Below are 24,687 nucleotides of genomic sequence, written 5' to 3'. Positions count from 1 at the left end.
CCTTACATGCAGCCACAAAGCAAAGAAACCCATTTAAAAACAAACCTGTCAAACACCCAATATGCAAAATCACAGAACCAATCGTGCAAACAATTCAAACTGAGCAAAAGGTCACAGAAGTGCACTTGCAGCCCGAAAACCAGTCATCGCCGTGGTTAGTCCAAGAGCCACGGCCTCAGATCCGCGCGGAGGTGAGTGAACCAAAAGCAGAGCATGATAGGACACGGGGAACGAGCCCTTCCGATCCGCGATGAAGATCGAGGGATTTCTGATAACGAACGGGCTCCTGCGGATGGCACAGATGCTTGCGTCTACAGGAAGTCGGTCATCGTTTTGTATTTACGACGCATGTATGGAGAGACTTCTTTATCCAGAGATGTACCTATCTGGGCGCCAGGTAGCACTGCAGCTAGTGCTGGGGCACTGGAGTTCAGAGATCAATTCCCACTACTGCCTGTAAGGAGTTTGCACGTTCTCCCCGCGTCCTCGTGGGTTTCCTCCCACACACCAAAGACGTACCAGCTGGTAGGTTAATTGGTCATTGTAAGCTGTTGTGTGATTAGGCTAGGGTTAGATAGCTGGGTTGCTAGATGTTCTGTGCTGTATCTCTAAACAAGACCATAAGATATAGGAACAGAATTAGGCCATTTGGCCCATCGTCTGCTCCACCATTTCATCACTGCTGATCCATTTCCCTCTCAGCCTCAATCTCCTGCCTCCTCGCCAAATCCCTTCATGACCGGACTAATCAAGAATTTTTAACCTCTGTCTTTAATATGCCCAGTGACTTGGCCTCCACAGCCGCCCACTGCAACGAATTCCACAGATTCATCACTCTCTGGCTAAAGAAATTCCTCTTCATCTCCGTTCTATAGAATGCCCCTCTATTCTGTGTCCTCTGGTCTTAGACTCCCCCACCACAGGAAACATCCTCTCCACATTACCTCTCAAGGTCTTTCAACATTCAATAAATTTCCACGAGGTCACCCCTCATTCTTCTGAATTCCAGTGAATACGGACCCAGAGCCATCAAACGCTCCTCATATGACAAGCCATTCAACCCCAGAATCAATTTCACAAACCTCCTTTGAACCCTCTCCAGTGTTGGCACATCCTTTGTTAGATAATGGGCCCAAACCTGCTCACAATACTCCAAGTGAGGCCTCACCAGTGCTTTATAAAGCCCCAACATAACATCATAACATCCTTGCTTTAAATGAATAATTACTTTAATAAATAAACCACTGTAATAAAGAGCAGTTGGGGGAAAACTAAAGGGAAAATTAAAGGGAAGTTAAATTTACACAATGAAAAGCTGTGCTGGAAGGATTAGAGACAGAGAGAGGTTTGGACAACACATCAACTCCAACACAAGGCAGGTGACTCAAATAGCTCGTTTCTCAACATGGGAGACACTGGCAACATCACAGAGCCAGCTTTCTACTCTGAGGGAGGACACACTCCAGTATTCATCAGGGGTGAATGAGGAAGGGAGCAGAAGAGGGTTGAGGGCAAAGAGAAGGAATGGCAGGGGATGGAAGAGTGAGGAGGGAGAAGCCCGAAACAAGGTCTCAGTGACAGTGGTGGAAAAGAACAAATACAAATTCCCTGGGTGTCAGCATCTCCCTAGGCCCAATTACAAAGAAGGCACGCTTGCAGCAACATTGCATTAGGAGTTTGAGGCCACCTGGTGTGACTCCAAAGACCCTAGCAAAGGTCTACACACAGAGAGCATTCTGAATGGCTGGTCCAGAGACTCCAGCGCACAGGATCGGAAAACACCGCAGAAAGTTGTAAACTCAGCCATCATGGGCACTAGCCTCCCCACCCATGTGGACATTCTCAAAAGATGATGCCTCAGGAAGGCAGAATCCAACATCAAGGACTCTCACCAACCTGGACATGTTCTCCTCTCATTACTACCATCAGGGAGGAGGTACAGGAGCCTCAATGCTTTACGAACAGCTTCTTCCCCTGCACCATCAGATTTCCGAATGGAATCAAGAACACCAGCCCACTCGCCATACTTTTATTGTAAGCTGCGGTAATTTTCAAGTTAGTATGCATGGCACTGTCGCAAAACAACGAACTTCACGACACATGTCGGTGATGATAAAGCCGACTCTCGAAGTCTCCGCGGACGTTTGCGGATCAGAGGAAACGCTTGAGGGATCTCCTCAGAAAGGGCGGCCGCGGACCTGCGGACACTCTCCCCTCACCGCGTCCCCCGCTCCACAACATTTAATAACTCGCAGCAAAAGAAACCTTACAGCACGCGTCAGAAATGTAAAACTCTCTCATGTGGACCTTGCCAACCTTCTGGCCCCTTCCTCGTTCACTATCTTCCTGCTTCGCCTGCCCCATTCTCCCTCCCTTCAGGCTCACTTAATGCCCTCTACCCCCTCTCTCTCTGCCGACAGCCAGGAGGATCGGCGGCCGGGCCTGGGTTTCCGGGTCCTTACCATAACACAGGCTCCTGGGAGGCGAGGCCCCGCCGCGGTCGGCTCCCGGCTCCCGGCTCCCGCCGCCCGCGCTCTGCTCCGGGTTGCAAGCGGGTCCCTGCCCACTCGGTCGAGCCCGTTCTGCCCCGTCGCTCTCGGACTCTCTCTCTTGCCCCGTCCCGGCAGATCCACCTGGACCAGGTGAGCGCTGACGTCACGAGGTGCTCCAGGAAGGGAAAATAATGAAACAGGAAACGCGCTGTTGAGTTAAACTTGCAATGATTAAGTTGTTGCCAAACATTCGCAGCAGAGGACGAAGCCGCTTGCTGCACCTTGTTGACAGACCAGCGGCCTCACGACACCGCCAGGTTATGTGTTATTCCAGACACACCGCGGATTTAAAGGCAGATGTGAGCACATCTGGAGGTCCAGCGGGAATGTCAGATGGAATGGCCAGGCGAGTGCAAAGTTCCTGGACAAATGACACAGCCATGTAGCTAGTGGCAGGAAACAGAAAGAAAATGGTTAAATGGTCCTGGGGCCTCGACCTTTGACCTTGTGGAAGTACAAGGTACATAAGGAGTGTTTGGTGAAGGGCAGTCTCACCACGGGAGATGGTGATGTCCTTGTGAATGAATTCGGAGTCAGCTGGGCCTCCCCAGGTTACGACAGGGGCCCGCAAATTGCAGAGGCTGGATGCCAGCGGCCTGCGTACAACGCCAGCGGAGTTTGTACCTTCTCCCTGTTACTGTGTGGGTTTCCTCCCGGTGCTCCGGTTTCCTCCCACATTCCGAAAACCGAGAGAGGAAAACGGAAAGGTTCAGGAGGTGAACTGGCCACTGCGTGGGTGTAATTGCATGTCACAGGCTAATTGGTCTGGGAGAACCTGTTATTACATTAAATAAAAAGTAAAATTGTACAAACTTTTACATCATCATATCACATGACCCTGCTATTCAGCAGGAACACTGTATAAACACACACAGCAACACGTTGAATGTTCAGAGATATTTACAGAGGCCGATTGGCAAGGTGGAATGTAATAGACTGGGGCGGTGTCGGCAGCCTCTATACTTTAGGGTTAATTATTATTCTCAGCACACGTGAGCACAAACTTTTATCTCATCTGCCTAGAGCCACTGTTAAGAATAACCTTGAAGCCGGGTTGGGGGGGGTGGGGGTGGGGGTGGCAGTGTATGGTGAGGGTCCGGCCTTCATCGTACATGGAAAGAGTGACAAAGGCAGAGTTTAGAAAGAGGCTCAGCTGGTTGTTCTGGTTAACGCTGAGTTCTCTTAGCAGAGTGGCCCCAACTCAATATTCCACCAAGCTCACGATTTGTGCTGCATTAGCACAACGTGACCAATCCACCATCGTCCCTTGGTGTGATGTGGTCACCCCAGTCTCTAGCCTATTATCCTAACACGTCGGAGTGTAGTGAACAAACGTCGAGCGGCAACCCACCTGTTACTTCAATACTCTGGTAGTCAGCGCAGTGCTATTACAGATTGCAGGGGTTGGAGTTCAGAGTTCAATCCCGACATCATCCATAAGGAGTCTCTGTATGTCCTCCCTTGGATGTGTGGGTTTCCTCCAGGTGCTCTGGTTTCCTCCCACAGTCCAAAGGCATACTGGGTAGGTTAATTGATCATTTTAAATTGTCCTGTGATTAGGTGAGGGTTAAACTGGAGGGGTGGCTGGGCAGCACGGGTCAAAGGGCTGGAAGGGCACATTCTGCACTGTATCTCAATCGATCAATTAAAACCACTATCCCCGAACAGTGCCTCTGTCTGGACCAATATTTGGAGGTTGCTACACAAGGATCATTTTTATTAATGCTAAGAGAATATAGACAAGGGATTAGTAACAAGTTAAGTGAAGGAATGATTGATTGATTACCCGTGGAACCAAACTGTGAAGTACAAAACTACACCCTAATGTAGCTTTCTCTCAATTTTGTGAAGTGGCAGTGATACATGAAGAAACTAGTCTGCTTTACTAAGACCCCAAGTCTTAGAATTCTAATAAATCGTTGGCTAGTCAGGTCCATTCAAAGAAATCCCCAGTGATGTCCATGTCTCTATATGAGCCATAAGGATCAATCCGATTGACCCCCGCTCTACCTGGTTCTCTCAGGACCCAACACGAGGCACAGTTGCTTAAACAGGAAGCGGACATTGGTAGTTTTGCAATCTCAGTGCCTGTACTGGGCTGGTCAGCTGGAATGATTCAGACCGAGACTGAGCTACTGATGCAGCACTGTCTCATCTGAGGACAATTGACGGAATAAGAGAGATGTGGGTCTGGGAAACCAAATTTAACTCCTTACTAAACCCCAGAACATTCAGAGAAAGAAGGATACCACAGATCCAAGACTGATCACCTCACATTGTGCTTATATTTCATCTTTGCAGAGTATAAATGAAGATCAGCAGCGTTCTGTAATAAAAGTGAGAATTCAGCACCACATGGTAACTGCATTCTAGTGGGCTGGGGGTGGCTGTGCAGCTGAACAATGCTACACTTGATCTTGACAGTGACAATCACATTGCGTAGTATCAATGGGGCTTCTTCACTTCCACCACCAGGTTTCCGAATGGACACCGAACCACCTCAGTACGTTTTTCTTTCTATTTGGTCTATTTATTTAACATAAACACATTTCCTATTGTAATTTATATTCTTTATTATGTATTGCAAAATCCTGCTGTTGCAAAATAACATATTTCATGACATATGCCAGGGTTATTAAACCTGATTCTGAAAGTAGTTATGATTTTTAATGGTTTGTGCACAAGGATTAACTCTCACTTTCAATTGAATACTAGTGGCTGAGTATAATCTTGACAAATAAATGCCAATCCCTTTGAGGGTTATGGAGTGTTGTTAAATTTTTAAAAATTAAGCCATCCTGCATGCATTGTAAATATATGTTTTGCACAGTCTGTAGTGGCATCAAACTCTCGTTGTCTTGAGCAATAACAATAAAGTTCTATTCTGTTCCATTCTCGTGCATTTACAGAGTGTAGTGTGCCCATTATCCTGCAATGGGACTGCCCATTATCCTGCAATGGGACTGCCTGTTATCTTGCACTGGGACTGCCCGTTATCCTGCAATGGGACTGTCCATTATCCTGCAATGGGACTGTCCATTATCCTGCAATGGGACTGTCTGTTATCCTGCAATGAGACTGTCCATTATCCTGCAATGGGACTGCCTATAATCCTGCAATGGGACTGCCTATAATCCTGCAATGGGACCACCCGTTATCCTGCAATGGGACTACCCATAATCCTGCAATGGGACTGCCGGTTATCCTGCAATGGGACCGCCCATTATCCTGCAATGGGACTGCCTATGATCCTGCACTGGGACTGCCCGTCATCCTGCAATGGGACTGCCTATAACCCTGCAATGGGACTGCCCATCATCCTGCAATGGGACTGCCTATAATCCTGCACTGGGACTGCCTATAATCCTGCAATGGGACTACCCGTTATCCTGCAATGGGACTACCCGTCATCCTGCAATGGGACTACCCATCATCCTGCAATGGGACTGCCTATAATCCTGCACTGGGACTGCCCGACATCCTGCAATGGGACTGCCTATAATCCTGCACTGGGACTGCCCGTCATCCTGCAATGGGACTGCCTATAATCCTGCACTGGGACTACCTATAATCCTGCACTGGGACTGCCCGTCATCCTGCAATGGGACTGCCTATAATCCTGCACTGGGACTGCCCGTCATCCTGCAATGGGACTGCCTATAATCCTGCAATGGGACTGCCTGTTATCCTGCAATGTGACTGCCCATTATCCTGCAATGGGCCTGCCCATTATCCTGCACTGGGACTGCCTGTTATCCTGCACTGGGACTGCCTGTTATCCTGCACTGGGACTGCCCGTTATCCTGCACTGGGACTGCCCGTTATCCTGCAATGGGACTGCCCGTTATCCTGCAATGGGACTGCCTATAATCCTGCACAGGGACTGCCCGTTATCCTGCAATGGGACTGCCTGTAATCCTGCACAGGGACTGCCCGTTATTCTGCACTGGGACTGCCCGTTATCCTGCAATGGGACTGCCCGTTATCCTGCACTGGGACTGCCTATAATCCTGCACTGGGACTGCCTATAATCCTGCACTGGGACTGCCTATAATCCTGCACTGGGACTGCTCGTCATCCTACACTGGGACTGCCTGTTATCCTGCACTGGGACTGCCCGTCATCCTGCAATGGGACTACCCGTTATCCTGCAATGGGAATGCCTGTTATCCTGCAATGGGATGATGTGATGAATCCATCATCTATCACTCACGGTGCGTGATGAAACCATTAGCTGCTTTGACATGGTATAACAAACCCATTTTCTTGACAATGAACAGCCTGTTTTTCATGAATTGTTAGAACGTGAGAAATGATTGTTCTATCTTGAACTTGTTCTTGACACAGACAATCACATTACACAGCATCAGTGGGGCACAATAATAGCCCCAATATATATTAGGATCAAGCAATGTGACTTTCCCAAAGACCAGACCCCGACACAATGAGACACTACCATTGTGACATAGACATATCATATGTTCCTTTACAGAGAACTCAGAAAGAAAACTCAGCCAGCTCCATCACGGATACTAGCCTCCCCAGCATCGAGGACACCTTTAAAAGGCAGTGCTGCAAAAAGCTGGCATCTGTCATTAAGAACCCCCATGCCCTCTTCTCATTGCTACCATCAGGGAGGAGGTACAGAAGCCTGAAGACACACACTCAGTGATCAAGAACAGCTTCTTCCCCTCTACCATCAGATTCCTGAATGGACATTGAACCCACAAACACAACCTCACGACTTTTTTTCCCTCTCTTTTTACAGTACTTATTTAATTTTTTAATATGTACTTCTTATTGTAATTTACAGATTTTATTGCATGTTGTAATGTACTGCTGCCGCAAAACAACAAATTTCATGACATGTGCCAGTGATATGAATCCTGATTCTGATTCTGAAAAGTAGTTATGATTTTTTTAATGGCTTATGCACAAGGATTTACTCTCACCTTTAGTTGAATACCAGTGGCTGAGTATAATCCGGTCAAATAAATCATTCTGATTGGCGTGGTATTGCAGAATACAATAAACCGGACAGAATTGACAGGGTTTATTACTAGGATCACACGTGTCCAATCACGTTGATGCTTGTTTTTCTATTGGGGACCATTTTCTCTGGATAGACTGTGAAAGCCGGCTAATGACTGACGACAAATTATACAAAGAGCAAAAAAGCAAATTAGTTGCTGTTTATTGGGAGGGTGGTTTCTCAGGCAGGCTGGTTATTAAAGTTCAGCCTCTTGGTAGGTGTTGCAGGAGTTGGTGACATTAGCTCTGTGTGTGTGTGTGTGTGTGTGTGTTTACGTACGTATGTGGCTGTGCGTTTAGAATATGGGGATGTAGCAGTCGATGCGAGCACGGTGCCTCTGAGCGATGCACTCTGCGATCCACACTATGTTCCGGCATTCCTGCTCTTTCAGCTTCATGTAAGCATGAAACACGCCGAAGTGAAACTGGCTGTCAAACGCCAACACGTTGAGCTTCACCTGAGGAGTGTGAGCATGAAAGCATTACGTCACCCGTCGTTCCGAATCATTACGTCACTCTCAGAGACCGTCTCTAACCACCTCACGCTCCCGTCGTTCCGAATCATTACGTCACTCTCAGAGACCGTCTCTAACCACCTCACGCTCCCGTCGTTCCGAATCATTACGTCACTCTCAGAGACCGTCTCTAACCACCTCACGCCCCCGTCGTTCCGAATCATTACGTCACTCTCAGAGACCGTCTCTAACCACCTCACATCCCCGTCATTCCGAATCATTACGTCACTCTCAGAGACCGTCTCTAACCACCTCACATCCCCGTCGTTCCGAATCATTACGTCACTCTCAGAGACCGTCTCTAACCACCTCACATCCCCGTCGTTCCGAATCATTACGTCACTCTCAGAGACCGTCTCTAACCACCTCACGCCCCCGTCGTTCCGAATCATTACGTCACTCTCAGAGACCGTCTCTAACCACCTCACGTCCCCGTCGTTCCGAATCATTACGTCACTCTCAGAGACCGTCTCTAACCACCTCACGTCCCCGTCGTTCCGAATCATTACGTCACTCTCAGAGACCGTCTCTAACCACCTCACATCCCCGTCATTCCGAATCATTACGTCACTCTCAGAGACCGTCTCTAACCACCTCACATCCCCGTCATTCCGAATCATTACGTCACTCTCAGAGACCGTCTCTAACCACCTCACGTCCCCGTCATTCCGAATCATTACGTCACTCTCAGAGACCGTCTCTAACCACCTCACGCCCCCGTCGTTCCGAATCATTACGTCACTCTCAGAGACCGTCTCTAACCACCTCACGTCCCCGTCATTCCGAATCATTACGTCACTCTCAGAGACCGTCTCTAACCACCTCACGTCCCCGTCGTTCGGAATCATTACGTCACTCTCAGAGACCGTCTCTAACCACCTCACATCCCCGTCGTTCGGAATCATTACGTCACTCTCAGAGACCGTCTCTAACCACCTCACGTCCCCGTCATTCCGAATCATTACGTCACTCTCAGAGACCATCTCTAACCACCTCACGCCCCCGTCGTTCCGAATCATTACGTCACTCTCTGAGACCGTCTCTAACCACCTCACGTCCCCGTCATTCCGAATCATTACGTCACTCTCAGAGACCGTCTCTAACCACCTCACGTCCCTGTCGTTCGGAATCATTACGTCACTCTCAGAGACCGTCTCTAACCACCTCACATCCCCGTCGTTCGGAATCATTACGTCACTCTCAGAGACCGTCTCTAACCACCTCACATCCCCGTCGTTCCGAATCATTACGTCACTCTCAGAGACCGTCTCTAACCACCTCACATCCCCGTCATTCCGAATCATTACGTCACTCTCAGAGACCGTCTCTAACCACCTCACATCCCCGTCGTTCCGAATCATTACGTCACTCTCAGAGACCGTCTCTAACCACCTCACGCCCCCGTCGTTCCGAATCATTACGTCACTCTCAGAGACCGTCTCTAACCACCTCACGCCCCCGTCGTTCCGAATCATTACGGCATTCGCCACGTCACTCTCAGAGACCGTCTCTAACCACTTCATGCCCCCGTCGTTCTGAATCAGCTCACAGCCTCAGACCTCCACCCTGAACTGAGTCCTGTCCAAATTGAACAAACGTAGGAATCTGGGACCAACTCAAATGTTACAGGTTCAAACCACAATTAGTGCGATGCTATCACATCTCGGGGCGTCGGAGTTTGGCGTTCAATCCCAGTATCCTCTGTATGGAATTTGTACGTTCTCCCCGTGACCACGTGGGTTTCCTCCCACAGCCCAAAGATGTACTGCCTAGTAGGTTAATTGGTCATTGTAATTATCCTTTGATTAGGGTAGGGTTAAATCGGGGGTTGTGGGCGGCCTGGCTCAAAGGACTGGAAGGGTCAGTTCTTTGTATTTCCAAATAAATAAATACATAACTAAAAATAAAATGTGCCCAGGCCTAAACACAGTATTATTATTTTCTCTCTTTGGAACTGTATGTTTTTCTGAAATTATATCAATTTGTGCTGTGTGCTGTTGGTAATATGTTTTGCACTTTGGCCCCAGGGGATTGCTGTTTCTTTTGGCTGTATTCATGCATGGATGAATGATTAAACTTGAACTTAATTAAACTGGGATGATGGTTGACGGTGTTGGGCGGGCATGGCAGGCGGAGGGAGGAAGAGAAGTGTGCATGCAGGAATCGGGGGAAAAGAGGAATAAAGGGGAAAGGTGAAACAAGAGGGAAAGGGAGAGGTTGTAGGACATTGGTTGATGAGTCCTACATAGGACGAAGAGCATTTTGAAGAGACGGGGAAGTAGGGAGACGGGGTGAGAATGGGGGTCGGTGCTAGGGTAACTGTGAGGGGGAGTTACAGAGAAAGTGCTATTGGATTGCAGACCAGACTTGACAAGCTGAATTCTGCCCCATGTCGTAAGGCAGGGCACTACGTTCCGAGTAGATGAGATGGGGTAAGTAAGCCTGGGGTAGCAGAGGTAGGAAAGGGTGAATGGACAGTGGCCTGAGGGGATACGAAGGATTTTTGACCAAGAGGATGAATAGCCTTTACCTCATATTCAAAGAACTTGTCCTCAAGTGTCTTCTCATCAGAATCCTTCCCTGCATTTTCAAACAAATATTTATACTCCTGTTGACATAGAAGAAGGAAGAAGTCAGCAGTTGGCACAGTTTGGGGGTGACTGGACCCATGAGTTTGGGACCACACCCATCGATAGTGATCGTCAATCATCACAGGTGAGTGACCATTGAAATTTGGGAGGAAACTTGAAGACAGATTGCATGGCATGGATACAGTACTGGTCAGAGTGTGTTTGAGGAGGTGGGGTGGAGGAGAGAGGGCTTTTAGTGGTCTTAGCTGAAGGGGAGTAAAATTTTAAAACTTTCATACACACAAAATTTCATACGCAAGTCAGGCAGCACCTATGGAGAGGAGTAAAAAGTCATACTTTCACGCCAAGAGAAGGGTCTCCACAGCCTGAAATATCGGCTCTTTACTCCCCACCATAAATTACTGCTTGATATGCCGAGTTTCTTCAACAATTTGTATATTTTATTCAAGGTGTGCACATCTTCAGTAACTATTGTGTTTTAAAGTTTCTTTTTTTTTTGGCCAGACTCTCCTCCTTGTAACACTGTGGTGAGCTACATATACTTGTCTGGACACGCAACCCCCCTGCAGACTGCTCCTGTGGCTCCTCCCACAGACCCCGGTATAAAGGCGATTGGGGCCTGAGCCCTGCCCTCAGTCTCCAGGATGTAGCGTGGTGGTCAATTGCTGCTTGTTCTTTCTTCCAGTCAATAAAAGCCTATATCTCGCCTCACGTCTCACAGAGTTATTGATGGTGCATCAAACACAGTCAAGATGCTGGAGGAACTCAGCAGGTCAGGCAGCACCTATGTGGTGGAATAGAGTCAACGTTTTGGGCCAAGTCTCTTCATCAGGACACTTTTCCAGCCGTTAAGAAGAGCATTCTTTCACTCCCTGGCCAATGAGATCGTGTCAGTGACTCTCTCTGGGTATTTCTCTCAACTTCTCAGCCACACAAAGAGATCAAGAAGCTATGAGTCCCTGACTAAGCATTACCCTCTTCTTCACCTTGACACTTGTCAACACCCATAGCCTGAAATGTAAATACTGCATATTGTTAGTGGGGTCAATGAGAAGTTTCAGGAAGAGAACGTACCACATAGTATGCAGCTACTGCGCGCACGTGCTCAAAATCTTCTGCGTTGGACAAGAGGGTTAAACCATCAGGGTGCAGTCGGCCGCAGCGAGGGTACAGTGCAGATCGGTCCTCTCTGCTCAGCTCAGTCCCAAAGGAGTTCAGGGTGATGATAAACGCACGGCGGTCAGCTTCAAACTACAGGGAGAAGTTACCAGGAAGTAAGATGGAGCCCCAGAAGACAATGCCACCCACAGAGTGGCCCTCAGAAACACCAGCAAAACACTGCCGTATCCCAGTGTTTCTGCCCCACATAAGCCTCGTTCTAACTTCAACCACCCAACATCGATCCATTCGCACCCACACGCTTATCGCATTTCCAATTATGCAACGGCATTATTCACCTCAGCCCACCCTTTTCGACTGTGATTCCCACACGCTCAAGAACCTGCCAAGTCCTTTATCCTACATTGTTGGTTACTGTCTTCTAAGTCTACCCCAGTGAATGCTTTGATACTCTTATGAAAGGCAAATCCTCTTTGCACTTTTGCCAGTTCTGTACCTGAAAGTGCACAGAAGCTGTTACGTCACCGAACCAAGACAAACACTCTGTTCCCAGTTCTCCCACTGTAGACATCCCTGTGGTTTTGTTTGCGCTTTGTGGGTTGTTATTCATCATTCATTTGAATGATTTCATCTGATGAATCAGGAGCAGGTGTGGGCCACTTGACTCCCGAAGCCTGTTGTCATTCCACAGTCATTCAGCGTGAATGTGTCTGCACTGTTGGTAACCTCTTCTCTTTTAACCCCCACACTACCCTTTGCTTCTCGAGTATTTCATTTCTTCCCCTTCTTAAACCCACTGGGGCAGGGGCCACTGATGGAAGCTTGCCAGAGTCCTCTGTCCTGGACTTCCAGTCTTTCAAGGTGTAGCCCATTGAGGGTCCTTCCTCTCCCAGGAATGAGGTCTTCGGAGGTACTGCTGGTGTTTCTGTAGCCCAGGGGTTTTTATGAGATGGGGTTGTTAGCCCCATGCCCATCCCTCCTCCTTTTGCAGCTGGGGTTGAGACCGTCCATAGCGGACTGTATTTATCTTCCTCTGCTTTAAAAGAACGCCCTGCTTTCACAGGTCTTTGAGGAGAAATTTCACAAGACTCACAATTCTCTGAAAGATAAAAATCCATCTAACTTCTGTCAAAATTTTATATCTCCATATTTTTTAACCAAGATCCCTTGTTCTAGATCATCTCACCAAAGTAAACATCATCCCTACTTTCATTCTCAGGACCCTAAATATCTGAATCCAGATACCTCTTTCTTTTCTAAACTAGGTAATGCAAGCCTGGTCTACTCACCCATTCCTCATAAACAACCTGCTGCTTCCAGGTATCAGTCTTGTAGAACTTCTTTACACTGTTTCCAAAGCACTAATATCCTGTAATCAGTAGACCATTACTAGATAGAAACATAGAAAATCTACAGCACAATACAGGCCCTTCAGCCCACAAAGTTGTGCCGAACATGTCCCTACCTTAGAAATTACTAGACTTCCCCATAGCCCTCTATTTTTCTAAGCTCCATGTACCTATCTAGAAGTCTCTTAAAAGATCCTACTGTATCCACCTCCAACACCATTGCTGGCAGTCCATTCTGTGCACTCACCACTCTCTGAGTAAAAAACCTACCCCTGACATCTCCTCTGTACCTATTCCCCAGCACCTTAAACCTGTGTCCTTTTGTGGCAACCATTTCAGCCCCGGGAAAAAGCCTCTGACTATCCACACGATCAATGCCTCTCATCATTTTATACACCTCTATCAGGTCACCTCTCATCCTCCGTCGCTGCGAGGAGAAAAGGCCGAGTTCACTCCACAAAGCAATGACCCCTTGGATCCAGATGTGGTCTCACCAATACCTAATATAACCATAACTTACTTTAGTACTGAGTTCCACTTACATTAAAGGAACTAGGCTGTGAGCTTTCCAAATATTTTCTGTACTTGCACACAAACCTTTTGTGAATCATGTAGATTAATCTGTGTCTCAGGGCACCACCGTCTCTCACCAATTATATAACACGCTTAGCTTCCTCTGTTTTCTGCTGATCAATAGAGCTATACGGCAATTAATTTGTAAATTGATCGTCCATCCCTCAAGCTTATTAACGTGCCTTTAATTTGTCACATCTTTTCTCAGTTACAATCACAGATGGTAATTTAGTGTCCCCTGCAAATTTTCAAGTTGAGTTTCTGATTCCCAAGTTCAAACCATTAGTGTAAATGAAGAGTAAATTTAGTCACTGATTAGATGTTGAGGTCGATAGGAGACATGGGGGTTGGATTGGAAAGTGATTCTGGGGCACTAGATCAATGGTAATCTCATTAAATGTCAAAGTAGGGTGAAAAGACGTGGCCCTTTTTGTTGTGTGCTTGACAGCCAGTGGGTCCTGCACCATTTATTGTGAGTCAGTACTTCTGACAGCACCAGAGAATTCTTTATTTTCTGTTTAATAGGCAACCTAGCTGGCCAGTGGTGTAGTGGTGTCGCACTGAACTTTGAAGTGGGTGGTTCTGGGTTCGAATCCGGCTGGCTTTTTACTCGCTTTCCATCTGTGCTGGGTTGAGTGTCGAGCTAGCAACTCGGCCTCGTTAAAAAAATAGACAAAAATGCTAAAGAAATGGCAAGGTTGCTGCCCGATGCACCATGAGGCGCGGAGAGGAAAATCAATAACCTCCTTTCTATTCTTCTTTGTACATGCTAATACTCTTACCCTCATTATGAGTCTATTATCTGGTAAATTATTGAAGATCTTTAGGAAATTCCCAAAGATTCCATCCACTACTTCACCCTATCTGAATCGTTGCTTGAAAGAATTCAGCATGGGCATCTTTTTTTTGAAGTCTATACCAACAGCACTTTACTTCCCTTTATATGTTTCTTTTTTTGTCATATCTTTCAGTAAAGGCTAATTATCAAGCATCTGGTCTTTAGTTCCCTCTTCCTTTTTGAATACATGAATAACAACAGTGTCCAACAGTCCTGTGATACTATTCCCTTCTGTAATAAATGATTATATGAAATAGCAACACTGCAATTTATTCTTCAACTTATTTCAATTATCCAACTCAACCCCATTCTCCTACCTTCTCCCCGTAACCTTTGACTCCCCGACTAATCAAGAACCTTACATTATACCCAATGACTTGGCCTCCACAGCCATCTGTGGCAATGAACGTCACCGATTCACCACCCTCTGGCTAAAGAAATTCCTCTTTGTCTCTGTACTAAAGGTACATCCACATATTCTGAGGCTCTGCCCTCTCGTAGACTCCTCCTTACATCACTTGATATATTAAACACAATAATTAAAAATGTTACATGGCGAAGTAATAAAGTAGTTCAGAAACAGGGTTTTCTTTCCAATGAAGAGGATGAGCCTGCTCTTCTCTGAATAAGATCACAGGTGAACGTTTACATTAGTTGTCTATCTCCTAATTAAGCTCCACCAATCTATTATTTTGGTCTTAAGCTCCAATCATAGACCCAGAGTTAGGCAATATTTGCTCTTGAGCCAAGCGACAGACATGGAGAACTTTAAAAGTCACTTCCACACCTGCTGACAGATTTCACCCCAAAAAAGGCCATCTCAGAGCTTCCTGTGACTGCATTCAAACTCAAGCCTCTACTTGGTTCAACTGTTCCAATGGATTGAGGATCACCAGACCAGACCGCTGGAGTCACTCTTTACAGATAACAATTAGAGTAGAAGAGATTGATTTTCCTACCTCCAGAATGGGACACATAACCTGTTCAGTTTGTCCACCCTGCTCCTTACAGAAATTGTAAAATGATTCTAGATATGCCTGAAAAGCAAAGTTGAGGCTCATAAGCAGGAAATAATTGATGATGTCTAGTAATGGCCGAGTAAATTGAGAAAACAAAATTAATTTAACTTGGATTTCTGTGAAGGTTTTTATATGGAATAATGGGGACCTAGAGTGAATAACAGACTGTATCCTATTCAAAAGACGTTTAATTAGAATAACATATACTTGGCAGAGTTACATGCTGGAATCTACCTTCAGAGTTCTTTAGGAGTATCTTCTTTCTTTGTAGTCTGCAGAGATTCGGCATGACATCTAAAACTTTGTCAAACTTCTGTAGATGTGTGGTGGAGAGCATATTGGCTGGCTGCATCATGGCCTGGTATGGAAACACTAGTGCCCTTGAATGGAAAATCTTATAAAATGGCCCACTACACCATGGGTAAAGCCCTCCCAGCCACTGAGCACATCTATAGGAAATGTTGTCATAGGAAAGCAGCATCCATTGTTAAAGATGCCACCACCCAGGCCTTGCTCTTTTCTCGCTGCTGCCATCAGGTAGAAGACAGGTGCCTCAGGACTCACACCACCAGGTTCAAGAACAGTTACTACCCCTCAACCATCAGGCTCTTGAACAAAGGGGATAACCACACTCACTTGCCCATCCATTGAGATGTTCCCACCCCAATGATCTCACTTTAAGGACTCTTTATGTCATGTTCTCATTATTTATTGCTATTTATTTATATTTGCATTTGTGCAGCTTGTTGTCTTCTGCACTCTGGCTGATCTTTCATTGATCCTGTTATAGTTACTATTCTATAGGTTTGCTGAGTATGCCCCCAGGAAAATGAATCTCAGGATGGTGTATGGTGACATGTGTACTTTGACAATAAAATTTACTTTCAACTTCGAACCTTGTATAGTTTGTTTCGCAGTATTTCAATATTGACTTCATCGAGGTCATTCTCTGAGATGCAGTCTTGAAAGAAGGAAGCTGAGAATTGAAAATCACCAAATTTACGTTGAGGTTGATCATAACAACATCACTGTTACATCTAGTATCTGTGGTAAACTATGTATACCTGTCTGGACACGCCCCCCCCCCCCCCCCCCCCCGCTGACTGCTCTGTGGCTCCTCCCACAGACCCCAGTATAAAGGCAATTGGGGGCACCGCTCCTCTCGACATGGTCGTGGTCCCTTTTTTGCTGTTAATAAAAGCCTATCGTTCACTTCCAGTCTCCTAGAGTTATTGATGGTGCATCAGTATCAGAAACATTGACTACAGGAAGAGCCTCAACTCCCTAGCACTGACCAGTTACACAGGGACAAAAAAACCCCTTCCATTGCTTCGACCAGTCACAGAGAGGTTCAGCTACTTCTACATGGACTTGTACCCAGTGAGATCCTCAGCCTCCTGATAAGGTAGAATCTTGTTGCTCAAAATAGGTAACAATTGGAAGGAATGAGGAGAGAATAGTTTCAGAGAGAAGAAGTGTAAAGATATTTTAATTGAAAGCTGTGAGGATGCAGGTACACCTTGCAAATGACAAATAAGAAGTGTTTTCACAGAGTCCAGAATATTTTTAAGAGTGAGAACTAATGTACTAACGGAGAGAAGAACTTGGATATGATCAGATTAGTGAAAAAGGAGCATGTTTTCACTATTTTCAGGTTATTTGTACAATATTTTGCTATGAATTTATGAATTAATAGTGGAAGTAATGCTTTGTAATTCAGAGTGTCCCTTTCCATTATTTCTAACGGCTAAGGAGAATGATATGACAAGAATTGATTTCTGAATGGTCCATGAATCATTAATCACTACACATATATCAGAAATATATATAATGTAGTGGTATGTATATATATGTAGTGGTACTATTCTATACTGAATATGTATACAGATATCTCATTGTAAATTGTAGCATATGTTATGTACTGCAATGTACTGCTGTCACATAACAACATATTTCACAATGTATATGTCAGTGATATTAAACCTGATTCTGATTTTGAAATTTGTTTCCCACTATCGCCTTTAAATTAGTAAAAATCTGCACAGTGTGGTGGGAGAGTGCAGGAGAGAGAAGTATAAAGGGATCCAGGCATTCTTGTGCTTGAAGTACCAACTGCAAGGCTAATGGCAGAGTGAGGTTTTGATTGCAAAGCAGCTGGAAATAGGGAAATCTTTGTTGCAACTGTACTGGGTGTTGGTGAGGCTACACCTGGGGTACTGAGCACAGTTTTGGTGCCCTGATCAATAAGGTAATGTGGCAACGTCGAAGGATGTCCAATGAGAGGACTGTCCTATCAAGAGAAGTTAAATTGTATTCTTGGAGTTTCGAAGAATAAGGGGTGAATTTGTTGAAACTTAAGGTCCTAAGAGGGATTGATAGGGCAGATGCCAAGGGATTTTCACTACCAGCGGAGTTTCAAATGAAAGGTCATTTCCAAGTAATGAGTGGGTCAATGAAGACACGGGTACAAAGGAATTTCTTTCTGCAGAGTTTGGGGCTTCTCTGGAATTCTTTCCCCTTGGAGAAATGTAGAGGCTGGATCATCAGGAATAATTAAAATGGAGGAAGAGGAATTTTTGAAAGCTCAGGGAATTGTAGACAATGAAGATCTAATGGAAGTGTTGAGCTTGGGAAGTCTAGGACCAGCCTGAGAATAGAAGGATGTCCCTTTAAAACAGAAGTGAGGTGGAATTTCTTTAATCAGAGGGTGGTAAATCTGTGGAATTAATTGCCATATACGGCCATGTCATTGGGTATACTTAAAGCGGAGGTTGATAGGTTCTTTTTAATCAGGGCATGAAGGGATACAGGTAGAAGGCAGGAGAATGAGGTTGAAAGGGATAATAAATCAGCCATGATGGAATGGCGGAACAGTCTCGATGGGCCAAATGGCCTAATTCTCCTCCTATGGCTCATGGTCTTAGGAAAAAATAAGTTAATTGCTCTTAACCAAAAGTTGTGTTAAATTTCAGTCTCCCTACTTAAATTCCAAAACTCTCCACACAGTTCTGATGAAGGGTCATTGATCTGAAATATTAACACTGCCTTTACCCCCAGAGCCTGCCCTGTTTCTACTCTAGCAGCCCCTGTAATGGACACCAGGTCTTCTCTTACCTAGTGGCGTGTCAACCAGGATGGCATTGTAGAGCTCAGCAGGAGTCTGGGCAATGTGAACAGCTTCCATCTGCTCGAAGCTGCCCAAGGGGTGGCACTTAGGTAGGAGTTCAGAGATTGGACGCTGGCGCAATGTGCCCGTAATCAACAGGATGACGTTGTCAATCATGTAGCTGTACCTTTAAAATAACAGGCACGTGTTACACTGGACATGTGTTACATCGGGCACGTGTTACACTGAACTCTGCAGCATTTCATAATACTGTCATTAAGTTGAGCGCTGAATTACGAGTTTTGGGAAGCCAGCATTGAAAGTTAGCGCTGTAGCCTAGTATGTATAAATGAATGGGGGCATAATATAGTTAATCCAGCGCAGGCTAACAGAGCCCAGTTACTGACTGTCAATCATGCACGATTATTCTCTGATTATTCTTTGGGGCAATGCCATAATGTAGTGGTTATCACAACGCTTTACAGTGCTACCTGTATATCAGAGATCAACTCCCGCTGCAGTCTGTAAGGAGTTTGTACGTCCCCACCACCCAAGCCCGTGACCGCATGGGTTTTCTGGTTTCCACCCACATTCCAAAGATGTATTGTCACGTTTCGTAGCTTCAAAACATGAAGTTATTTCAAATGAAATACGGGTTTAACTTCAAGTTTACTTTTAGCACACGTATCACACGGTGCCGTGATGACGTATACAACTAATGTATATTTATATTAATAATATAACATTAATTAACAATAACCTTAATTTATAGCCCGTAATGTTACTTAAATGAACTGGAAAGCTTAATCAACCAATACAGAGACAGGATTACTCAAACCTAACTGAAGTATGAAATACACAACACGTATTGGTTAGGTTCGGGAGTTGTAGGCATGCTATATTGGCGTTGCGAGCATGACGTCACTCACGGGCTGTCTCGCTGATTCTATTTGATGCAACGGGTATGGTTCACTGAACAAATAAAGCAACTTTTTAATCTTTGATTACTTGCGTTTCTGGGTAATGAATTGCAATTTTTCCAGGCCCCCTTTAGCGTTCTCTTCCCTAAGGAACACAACAGTACAAAGTCCTCGTTACTAACGTGATGTAATCCAGGAAGGTGGTGAGTGGCTGCAGTGCGTGGTTCCTCAGGTAGACGAATTCCAGCAGCAGTTTCTGTTTCAGTTTGTCGTCAATCACTGATACCGTCAGAGGGCCAGTTTCATTAGACAGAAAGCTACCATAATCTGTGCTCTGGAGATGGAGCTTCAGGTCTGCAGAAAGACAATTAGACAGAAAATCTATTCATAAAACACTACACCTCAGATGAAATTTAATTAAAACCAAGACCAACACTGGAATGTCTGTGATTTAAAGCTCAAAGTAAATTTATTGTCAAAGTCAATGTCAGTGCGTGTGGGGTGTCCAGGGAGAGGTAGCACCTCTGATAAAGGGGCTTGTTATCTCCATTCTGGGGCAGCTCACTCATCTTTGGTCCCCGCCGGACACTCAGCTCTCACCTGTGCCTCCAAGTAGCCATTTGCATGCTAACAGTGGCCGCACCCCGGTACACCACATCGACAGGCGGGCTAAACCAGGTAAGGCCTCGTACCCCGGTGAGATAGGGACATGTCTGTCCCAGCTTGCAAAGTCTGCTCCCGTGGACAGGGCGGATGAGGTCTACAGGAAGGTGGTTCTGCAACACTTTGTGGAGAGCGAAGGGCCTGACAAGGCACAGAAGACATCAGGCCCATCTATTGCAACCAGGAAGACCCCAGTTTGTGACACTTGTTCGTACCACTGGGCCCGGACTTCCGAGGTTGAGAGAGTGGAACTGCCCCAGTGCAACAGCTTTTCCACTTTAAAAACTCTCCCGCACAGGTTACCTGTCACCGCCGGATACGGTAGACAACCACCACATATGTCATCATATACAACCCTAAGATCCGTTTTCCTTTGGGAATTCACAGTAAATACAAATAAATAATGATAGATAAATAAATAAATAATCAGTAAGCATTGAGAACGTGAGATGAAGAGTCCTTGAAAGTGAGTCCATAGGTTGTGGAAAAGAGTTCAGTATTGGAATGAGTGAAGTTGAGTGAAGTTATCTCCGCTGGTTCAAGAGCCTGATGGAAGAGGGGTAATAACTGTTCCCTAACCTGGTAGTGTGAGTCCGGAGGCTCCTGTACCTCCTTCCTGCTGGCAGCAGTGAGGAGAGAACATGGCCCGCATGGTGGGGGACCTTGGTGATGGATGCTGCTTTGCGATAAAACTCCATGTAAATGTGCTCAGAGGTGAGGTGGGTCAAGGAATTAAGCACTTATTTTTGTTCCTCTATTTAATGACTCAATTAGCCCAGGTAAAACTAAAGATTAGCATTTCGAAACCCTTTACATGACGTTGGATTATTTTAAAAAACCTTCTAACCAATGGGCCGCCCTTCACCTACGATGATGTGATCACGATTGTACTGGGGGAAACTCACCCTATCATGAGATTAGAATAATGACCAGATACACATTCTTAAGGGTATGGACTGCAGGTTAAATATTGGCCAGCACCTTGGAGACACCTCCCCCACTCTTTGACATAGGCCTTGGGAACTCTAAAAAGAAAAAGACTGATGAGAGTAAATGAGTTTCCAAAAAAGTCAAGAGGAGGACAGATTTTTAATATGGAATAAGGACATTGCAGAAAAATGGTATGGTCATGCATAGACTATTTTCAAAATGGTGAGAAGCTTCAAAAATCTGAGGTGCAAAGGGACTCGGGAGTCCTCATGCAGGATTCCCCAAAGGCTGAGTCGGTGGTGAGGAAGGCAAATGTATTGTTTCATCTAATGTTCTCTTTATTTATTGTTTATTTATTTATTACTATTATTTCTTTCTTTTTTGTATTTGCACAGTTTGTTGTCTTCTACGCTCTGGTCAAGCACTATAGTTGGGAGGTGGTCTTTCATTGATTCTGTTATGGTTATTATTCTATAGATTTATTGAGTATGCCCACAAGAAAATGAATCTCAGGGTTGTATATGGTGACATATATGTACTTTGATGATGAATTTAATTTGAACTTTGAATTTTGATGCCATTGAATAATTGCCCTAGCACATATTGTACTCAGTCAATAAAGAATAACATGAAATATTTCATTATGATTGCTAGATTGAAAAACACATTAAAATTATATGGAAGAATTTGTGTAAAGTTGGATTTCCTTAAGTCGGGTCATTTGAGAAGCCTCTGTACTGGAGAAATTGGTGAAAGTTGAAACAACAAACATGTACTGAACTGTCTCCAAATCAAGTATATCCCTTTTCTGAAAGATGACCAAAACTGTTAACAGTCCTTCCATTACTGTCTCCCCAATGGACGTCTGTGGCAAAACTTTCCTTGCTCTTCATCGATAAAGAACTACTTCCCACTCTCTTCCAATCCCTGTATGCTATTTTTAAAATATTGAATTCCTAGATCCACCTAGACTGTAGAATTCTACAATCGTTCTTCATCTGAAAAATATTCTGTTTTTTTTCCTGTCCTTCCTTCTAAGGTGGATAACCTCATACCTCACCTGCCACATAGGCTCTGGTCAAGCACTATAGTTGGGAGGTGGTCTTTCATTGATTCTGTTATGGTTATTATTCTATAGATTTATTGAGTATGCCCACAAGAAAATGAATCTCAGGGTTGTATATGGTGACATATATGTCCTCCCTTGCCACATTCCCCCCATTCTGTCCCAGGCACCTCTCCCTCTCGTATCCGCCAACAATCAGAAGCTAATCGACTGATGAAGAATTACAGGAGGAAGGAGTTACTTTGCTGGAGAAAGTGATTCTCACCTTCAGGTTCAGATCCATTTATTTATCACACGTACATTGAAACATACAGTGAAATGCGTTGTTTGCGTGAATAACTAACAAAGGGAGGGGGGGGGGCCAGCCCGCACGTGCCACCACTCACTCCGGCACCAACATGGCAACCCGTCAAACTCTCCCAGAGACAGTGAGCTGGAAAGCAGCAGGAACTCACCCTCCAGAGTCTGACACTGCACCAAGTTGAGGAAGTCTGCTTGCTTCAGGATCCCACCTTTAAATCCTCTGACCAAACCCTCCAGGTAACCGTTGTCCACGTTAAAGTAAAATTCTGCGAAGCTCATTGCTCAGCTTGTGGTCGTCGCCGTGTCGAGCCTCTCTCCTCTCTCTCAGGTGCTCTGCACTCTCTGAAGGCCAGCACTAACAAAGCCCTTGGTGAAATCCTTGCTGATTCCGGCTGTTTGTGTTTGACACAACTTGGCTGGGTTGGCCGCCCCTCACTCCTGCCCTGAACCTGCTGGAGACTCAGTCATTTTGTATGTTGTTACAAAAACAGAGCCTTTGCAAACACAAGAGAATCATGTTGCACATTAAACAAAAACCCTTAAAGAGAACGCCAAACCCAGGATGTGTTTAAATCCACCCGTGTCCCTCCTCCTCAGTGATTCAATCTCTTCCTTTCTCACATGTGCACACACACAAACTCTTGCTTCGTTTCTAGTTTATTTATTCCTGTGGCGAAGTACTGCCCTGACCTTCAGTAATTCACGCAGCGTACAGGCTTTGATAGAGAGTTGAGCAGATTCCTGTCACCTGTGCAGTTGTTTGCAGATTCAGTCCTGTCTCTGACTGGTTCTGACCAGCCTACACAGATCCAAAAGGATGAGGCAGACCGGATTCCACCTGAGACAGCCACATTATTCTGGTCCGTGTGATTCTATGAGAAAGAAACAGGAGTAGACCATGTTTCTATATGAGCCTGCTCCACCATTTATCATAGTCAGGGCTAATCCTCCACCTCACTATCCCTACTGTACATTCTCCTGCACTATCCCCATTTCCCTTCCTATCCAGAAATCTACCTGTCTGTTTGGAATGAACGGAATGACTGAGCCTCCACGATATTCAGAGTGCTTCCTGTCTGTGAGCTGCACACTATTTGCCCCTCCGTGTGATGAACTGAGACAATGGGCCCACTCCAGTTGCACCGGGCTTCGGGTCTGTGGACTCAATTTCTCTCCGAAAGCTTTTGCTTACTTTATTTTGTTTGCATGATTTGTGTTTTTCCCCCTTCTCTTTGCACATTGGGTGTTGGTCTTTTCTTTAAAATTGGGTTCTTTTGGGTTTCCTGTTTTGTGGCTGCCTGTGAGCAGACATGTCTGCTTTGATAATAAATGTACTTTCAATCTCTGAAGTCCAAAGTAAATTTATTATCAAAGTATATATATATATATCACCATATATGACTGTGAGATTATTTTTCAAGTCAAGACAAGTCAGGTTTATTGTCACTTAGCAATACACATGTATACCCTCAAATAAGACAACATTTCTCCGCACCAGGGTGTAAAGCACTGTAGTACACATAACACACATATAACAACACAAAAACTCAGGAAAGGAAGTTGTAAATCTACAAATAAATTACCCATAGATAAATAAAGTAAAGTGCATAAATTAAGTATTATAGGGTACAGTACAAATTATCTGGTGACACTTCAAATGCGAAGCAGCAGGGCGTTCAGAAGCCTGACAACCTGAAGAAAGAAACTGTTTCCCATCCTGACCGTTCTTGTTTTTATGCATCGGAGTCTCCTGCCTGATGGTGGAAATTCAAAGAGGATGCTGGAAGGATGGGTGGGATTGTTGATAATGCTAATAGGTCCTGCATACCTAGCACTACTGATAAATGTCCCCAGTGGATTACAGGGAGACCACTATGATCCTCTCAGCTGTTCTCACAGCCCTTTGTTGGGACTCCAAGTCTGATGCTCGACTGCTCCCGTACCTGATGGAGACGCAACTTGTCAGGGCACTTTCAATGGTGCTCCTGTAAAATTCAGTTAAGATGGTGATGGGGGAGCCTCACTTGTCTCAATCTCTTTCTTGCAGGGGTACTCAATAAACCTGTAGAATAATAACCATAACAGAATCAATGAAAGACCGCCCAGCTTGGG

At 45.3% G+C, this 24,687-nt stretch overlaps 2 protein-coding genes across 6 annotated transcripts in view; both read right to left on the bottom strand.

Moving 5' to 3' along the window:
* Positions 1–2,640, bottom strand: part of kdf1a (keratinocyte differentiation factor 1a) — a 30,895-nt gene extending 28,255 nt beyond the window's left edge. The window contains exon 1 of one of the 2 annotated variants that reach the window (XM_059954660.1): positions 2,463–2,640. The gene's annotated coding sequence lies outside the window, so the exon portion shown is untranslated. Of the gene's footprint in view, positions 1–1,896; positions 2,001–2,462 lie in introns of those variants that run through there. The other variant, XM_059954662.1, reaches the window with a different exon arrangement.
* A 2,424-nt stretch (positions 2,641–5,064) lies between these two features.
* On the bottom strand, positions 5,065–23,445 carry LOC132383544 (V-type proton ATPase subunit d 2-like). 4 transcript variants are annotated; one of them, XR_009508708.1, is made up of 9 exons: positions 22,728–23,445; positions 19,796–19,967; positions 18,702–18,880; positions 16,484–16,563; positions 15,528–15,605; positions 11,764–11,940; positions 10,629–10,706; positions 5,727–8,041; positions 5,660–5,680 (listed from the first exon to the last, which is right to left on the bottom strand). XR_009508708.1 is itself a non-coding variant. In XM_059954663.1 (8 exons), the coding sequence occupies exons 1-8, from the start codon at positions 22,852–22,854 to the stop codon at positions 7,880–7,882; spliced, it is 1,053 nt and encodes a 350-aa protein (XP_059810646.1). In that variant the 5' UTR covers positions 22,855–23,445; the 3' UTR covers positions 5,065–7,879. The 4 variants fall into 4 exon arrangements, 3 of the variants coding, with proteins under 3 accessions (XP_059810646.1, XP_059810648.1, XP_059810647.1); XM_059954663.1 differs by having other exon boundaries at positions 5,065–8,041; XM_059954665.1 differs by lacking the exon at positions 10,629–10,706 and having other exon boundaries at positions 5,065–8,041.
* Positions 23,446–24,687: the final 1,242 nt, after the last annotated feature.

The sequence above is a fragment of the Hypanus sabinus genome, chromosome 30 (genome assembly GCF_030144855.1).
Source record: "Hypanus sabinus isolate sHypSab1 chromosome 30, sHypSab1.hap1, whole genome shotgun sequence".
NCBI classification, from domain to species: Eukaryota; Metazoa; Chordata; class Chondrichthyes; order Myliobatiformes; family Dasyatidae; genus Hypanus; species Hypanus sabinus.
Note: the sequence above shows the minus strand (reverse complement) of the source record. Positions and strands in the feature narration are given on the sequence as shown.

Excerpts from the sequence above, each read along its gene's own strand:
- LOC132383544 (XM_059954663.1), bottom strand. The coding sequence starts at position 22,854 with ATGAGCTTCGCAGAATTTTACTTTAACGTGGACAACGGTTACCTGGAG. Across the intron at positions 11,941-15,527 it reads TTATGTGTCCCATTCTGGAG|TTTGAAGCTGACCGCCGTGC; the intron begins GTAGGAAAATCA and ends TTCTCCCTGTAG. Across the intron at positions 8,042-10,628 it reads ACAAGTTCTTTGAATATGAG|GTGAAGCTCAACGTGTTGGC; the intron begins GTAAAGGCTATT and ends CACACTCCTCAG.